The sequence below is a fragment of the Saimiri boliviensis genome, chromosome 2 (genome assembly GCF_048565385.1).
Source record: "Saimiri boliviensis isolate mSaiBol1 chromosome 2, mSaiBol1.pri, whole genome shotgun sequence".
Taxonomy (NCBI): Eukaryota; Metazoa; Chordata; class Mammalia; order Primates; family Cebidae; genus Saimiri; species Saimiri boliviensis.
Genome location: NC_133450.1, coordinates 99,280,759 through 99,286,605, shown reverse-complemented (window position 1 = coordinate 99,286,605; position 5,847 = coordinate 99,280,759). Strand labels below are relative to the sequence as shown.

The window sequence follows — 5,847 nt, the reverse complement described above, 5'->3', positions numbered from 1 at the left end:
GATGGGCTAAAAAAATACATTACAGGGTCTTATAGAATGAGTGATTTTTAAGAGCTATAAGAATTCAGAAATCAGGGTTATCAGTACTGTATGGTACTATTGCTAGAGAATACATTAATTTCAATTTAAAAACAGGGGGTCAGGCACAGTGGCTCATGCCTATAATCCCAGGCTGGGGCAAGCGGATCATGAGGTCAGGAGTTTGAGAGCAACCTGGTCAATATGGTGAAAACCCCTCCCTACTAAAAATACAAAAATTTGCTGAGCGTGGTGTCCCGCACCTGTGGTCTCAGCTGCTGGGGGGCTGAAGCAGGAGAATTGCTTGAACCTGGGAGGCAAAGGTTGCAGTGAGCTGAGATTGCGCCACTGCACTCCAGTGTGGGTGACAAAATGGGACTTTGCCTCAAAGAAAAAACAAAACAACAACAGAAAGCTTAAGCCATTGTTTCCAAGTAAGCATTTCTTCTTCTTTTTTCTTCTTCTTCTTTTTTAAAATTGTGATTATAAGATACTCCCTGATTTGGGAGTAAAGCACACAGAAAATGATTCAGTTCCAATGAAGCATTTTTTCTTATGAGAAAAAACATAGTATTGGCTGGGTGCAGTGTCTCAGGCCTGTAATTCCAGCACTTTGGGAGGCTGAGGCAGGAGGATCACTTGAGTCCAGGAGACAAGTCTGGGTTACAGTGAGGTCCTGTGTCTCCCCCCACAAAAAAAAAAAAAAAAAAAAAAGATAAATAAAAATTACCGTATTTTATTTATACTATTTTAGTCAGGAATATCATAAACATGGTTGGTGAAGAGATTACAAATTAAATGGTATTCTCTAGGAAAGCCTGGTTTGCAGGTAAATTACAGAAATCACTCTATCTCAAAAACAAAACAAAAACCACAAACACAAAAATATAACCCAGGTGCATGGATAAAAATAAAAATTTTAAAAAGGCTGGGTGCGGTGGCTCATACCTGTAATCCCAGAACTTTGGGAGGCTGAGGCGGGCAGATCACTTAGGTCCAGAAGTCATGGTGAAACCTGTCTCTGCAAAAAGTAGAAAAATTAGTCACACGTGGTGGCGCACACCTTTAGTCCCAGATACTCGGGAGGCTGAGGTGGGAGTATCTCTTGAGCCTAGGAGGTCAAAGCTGCAATAAGCCCATATCACACCACTGCACTGCAGCCTGGGTGGACAGAGCAAGACCCTGCCTCAAAAAAAAAAAAAAAAAAAAAAAAAAGAGGTGGGTGGGGGGAGTGGAGGATGACACTTGAACCCATCTTCAGACTCCTATGTTTTTCATATGACAGTGCCTCATCTTAAGGTACATAGAAAGTAAATGAAATAACTGTTAGAAAATTAATGTTTAATATGTTTCAGGTTGAAATGAAGTTTGTAAGGTTATCATATAATCTATCTTCCATTATCCAATTTTCTTAATTTGTGAAATAAAAATAGTATGTTACCATATGCTGTTTATAGCACCTTCCTTTTTAAACAAAAATACTCATTTCCTGTTTTATTCCTCCCCTTGATACTTGAAGGTTTCACATTATTTTACTTTATCACTAACAATTTGATACAAAAACGTGTCCTTGGCCAGACACAGTAGCTCACGCCTGTAATCCTAGCACTTTGGAAGGCCAAGGTGGATCACCTGAGGTCAGGAGTTCCAGCATGGCCAACATGCTGAAACCCCATCTCTACTAAAAAGACAAAAATTAGCCGAGCTTGGTGGCGGGCACCTGTAATCCGAGCTGCTCCGGAGGCTGAGGCAGATGAATTGCTTGAACCCGAGATGAGGAGGCTGCAGTGCGCCCAGATTGTGCCACTGGACTCCAGCCTGGACGACAGAGCAAGACTCCGTCTCAAAAAACATAAAATGTGTCCTAAAGTGTTCTACATGGTATTATTTAATCCTCACGTAGGAGAGTTAGCAAGGTCAGTTTATACATGAGATAAACTTAGCAAGGTTAAGTGCCCAGATCCAGGCCACACAAGTGGTCGTTCTATATTCTAAATCCTATGCTTTACCTTCTAGGCTTCTTAAGAATGGGTAGGTGGGTGAGAAACTACTACTAATCTTGTAAGATAAAGTTATAAAGATGAACAGTTGTCGCATTCTAAAAAGGTGAAAACGTGGCGAGGCACAAGAACTCCTGATAATACCGCAGTTTTTAAGAAACGTGGGCTGGTCTAGAAGAGACCTATAGGGAGACAGGGCTCAAACATTCAAAAGAGCTGCAAAGTAAACTCAACTCCGCGAAAGCGCTGCACTCACTGGCAGATTCCACACGAGACACTGGCCTCCCACGTGTCTCTCAGGAAACACACAAAACTCGAGGGATAAAGGAAGCCAAGAAAGAGTTGCGGAAGAAAAAAATAAAAGCGAACAGAGCTTCCCTGAGAGGCTGAGGGTGCGTGAAGACTGGGACGCGCAGAAGGAACTCGCAGAGCATCTGCCGGGCACCGAGGTCTGGGGACAGGCCTGCAGGCAGCTCGGCTCCCGGAGACAGCGGGCTGCCCGTGGGCCCCACCCTGCGGAGTCCCCAGGAGATCTGCTCCCCTGGATCGGGTGGGCAGGGGAGGGCAGAGCGCAGGGAAGGAGACGCTAGAAGAGCCACAGGTGGTCGCGGATGAGTCCGAGGTTCGCGGACTCGCGGCCGGCCGCACCTGCGAGCCCTCTGAGACGCCGTAGCCCCGCCCCTCCGGCGCGTGGCGCCCATGACGCTAGGCGCGCGGGCTGCTCTCCTTACAGAGGTCGCTCTGGTCCGAACGGTCGGCCTCTGCTGCGCCTGCGTGGTCGGGAGGGGAAGTGAGGCGGTTTCCTCAGCGCCTTTTCCGGCAGCGGCGGCGGCAGAACTGGGAGGAGTAGGTGGAGGCCGCAGGGATCCCGCGCTCGGGGCGGCGGCTGGAGGTAACCTCCTGGGCCAAGCTGGAAAGGCGGGCCGCTTCGGTCTTCGCTCCTCTCTGGAGCTCTGGCGGTAACTCCCTCTCCCTCTCTTTCTCTGCAGGCAGCGCACCGAGTTCCAGCGAGGATCCATGACCTGACGGGGCCCCGGAGCCGCGCTGCCTCTCGGGTGTCCCGGGTCGGTGGTGAGCCCAGTGCTCGCAGGCCGGCGGGCGGGCCGCAGTCTCCGGCGGGGTGAGAGTGAGGAAGGCGGAGGAGCGGGAACTGCGGCGGTGCTCGCGCGGCGCCCGCGGGGGGAAGGGCAGTTCCGGGCCGGGCCGCGCCTCAGCAGGGCGGCGGCTCCCGGCGCAGACTCGGCCCGGGTGGCAGCGGCGACTGGAGGAATCAAGTTGTGCGGTCGGGGATGCCCGAGTGAGCCGCGGGCCTGGGCCTCTGCCCTCAGGAGGCGACTCCCACGCAGGCCGCACAGGCGCCCTCGCGGCCGGGCGGCTTCGTTTCGGTTTCGCGGCGGCGGCGGCGGCGGCGGCGTTGTTGGCTGAGGGGACCCGGGACACCTGGATGCCCCCGGCCCCGGCTCCTCCGACGCGATGGGGAAGGTGCTATCCAAAATCTTCGGGAACAAGGAAATGCGGATCCTCATGTTGGGCCTGGACGCGGCCGGCAAGACAACCATCCTGTACAAGTTGAAGCTGGGCCAGTCAGTGACCACCATTCCCACCGTGGGTTTCAACGTGGAGACGGTGACTTACAAAAACGTCAAGTTCAACGTGTGGGATGTGGGCGGCCAGGACAAGATCCGGCCGCTCTGGCGGCATTACTACACTGGGACCCAGGGTCTGATCTTCGTGGTGGACTGCGCCGACCGCGACCGCATCGACGAGGCCCGCCAGGAGCTGCACCGCATTATCAATGACCGGGAGATGAGGGACGCCATAATCCTCATCTTCGCCAACAAGCAGGACCTGCCCGATGCCATGAAACCCCATGAGATCCAGGAGAAACTGGGCCTGACCCGGATTCGGGACAGGAACTGGTATGTGCAGCCCTCCTGTGCCACCTCAGGGGACGGACTCTATGAGGGGCTCACATGGTTAACCTCTAACTACAAATCTTAATGAGCGTTCTTCACCCATCCCCTGGAAGGAGAGAAATCAAAAACCCATTCATAGGATTATCGCCACCATCACCTCTTTCAATTGCCACTTTCTCTTCTTTTGAATTTGAACTCTGGAGTTCCTGTTCTACGGTTTGGGGGGAGGGGGCTTGGGGTTTTTTCTCTTTTGTTTCCCTTTTTTTCTTTTTCCTTTTTTTCTTTTCTTTTCTTTTTTTTTTTTTTTTGGCTTTGCGTTAGGATGCTTTGATCTGACATTTGAAATGAACACGAAGTGCTAGATGCTCTTGCTGACTTCCAGCAGATGGGATGGGGGAAATAGTTATTGGTAAAGACCTTTGTAATAATGGTTTGATTTTTTTTTTTTATTTCGAGAGAATCTTTCATTTTCCTATGTATGCTTTTTTCCTTTTTTGCCAAGTTTCCTTATCACTTGCTGTAGATGGCTTATTTTGCATTCATGCAGACTATGTTGCAAGTCTGTTTCATCTAGTAAACTGAAAATTATTGCTTAATCAAACTGCCGTTTGTCTTTTATATTTAAAGCCTTTCCCTCTTCCTTATGAGTTCTAACTTTAACTTAGTAATTTCAAATGTGACCTTTTATATCTAAGACCAGTATAGTAAACTTAGCCCACAGTGGCAAATCATGAGTAATATCATTGTAATATGTTCCAGTTGCACCTCAGTATGTAAAACAGGTAATGTAAGAAGTTCTCTGAAATGTCAGCAAATAAGTTCTGAAACGTACATCATGCATGAGTAGGAATAAAACCGAAGTTCCCCATAACGTAGCTAACTTAACGCTGCATAAAAATATGAAAGTGTAACCCGTCAAGGACACACTTTTTTTTTCCACTGCAAAGTTAGTCACTTTGCTGTTTTTCCTCTTTTTTTAAACTTTAAAAATAGACTCTTTCCAGAAATTGGAGCAATAATGGTGTATGCCACACACAGATGAAATATTTGTAGATATTTTAAGTGACTTTGGGCAAAACTGGAATGTATACTTTTACCTTGTTTCAAATGTCTAAGACCAGTAATTTAAAAGTTACTAAAAGGTTTACTTTGTTCATTAATAAAGCATTTAACAATTCAAATTATATGCACCTTTTACCTAGTTGGAAAAAAAAAAAAGAAACATTCCTGTTTTCACATTATAGCAACTGATTAAACTGAAGCTATAAGTCATTTTTTATAGATGAGTGATCCACACCTCCATCAATTAGAACACTGGAAAAGATGTTTTATAAAAAAGGTATTTAATTTTGTTTGTAGGATTAACTCATGCAAATAGTCAGATATCCTGTTGGTTCAATAGTACACTGTCTCCTTTAAGGAAAGAAATGTGATGAATGAATGATGTGTAGACTTGAGGGATGACTATTAAAGGGGACGTAGGATGAAGAGAGAGAACCTACAGATGACAATGAATGTAAACTTATTTTTCTTCATGTGTAAGCAGTGTGCTTGCTGGTGATATCCAGATCCTAACAAGATTATTTGGTTAGTTGGTTAGGACCAGTAACTGGATTGAGACCACTATGATAATATTTTGAACCAAATGTTATTGCTTGGTGCAGAATTGTGAAGCAGCATCTGGTTCTTATATAGCCTTAAGGATTAATTTGAGTGATCCTCAAGGAATTAAATAGGGAATTTCAGAAATGTAGACTGCAAAGGCAGTATACAGGAAAAGGTGGAGTGGGTTTTGTTTAATGAGGGTATCTGAAAACTAAAACTGAGCGGGATATCATGGTACATAGTTGGACAGTATTGGTCCTTCACACTTTGGCCATATTGTATAATGGAGCTTTTACCAAAGATGTGTG

The 5,847-nt window shown here is 46.7% G+C and overlaps 1 protein-coding gene across 1 annotated transcript; it reads left to right on the top strand.

The window, feature by feature from the left end:
- The first annotated feature begins 3,266 nt into the window (after positions 1-3,266).
- Positions 3,267-5,424, top strand: ARF6 (ARF GTPase 6). Its single transcript, XM_039469044.2, has one exon. The coding sequence runs from the start codon at positions 3,492-3,494 to the stop codon at positions 4,017-4,019; it is 528 nt and encodes a 175-aa protein (XP_039324978.1). The 5' UTR covers positions 3,267-3,491; the 3' UTR covers positions 4,020-5,424.
- Positions 5,425-5,847: the final 423 nt, after the last annotated feature.

What these genes read in the sequence shown, in the direction of transcription:
- ARF6 (XM_039469044.2), top strand. Translation starts at nt 3,492, where the DNA reads ATGGGGAAGGTGCTATCCAAAATCTTCGGGAACAAGGAAATGCGGATC.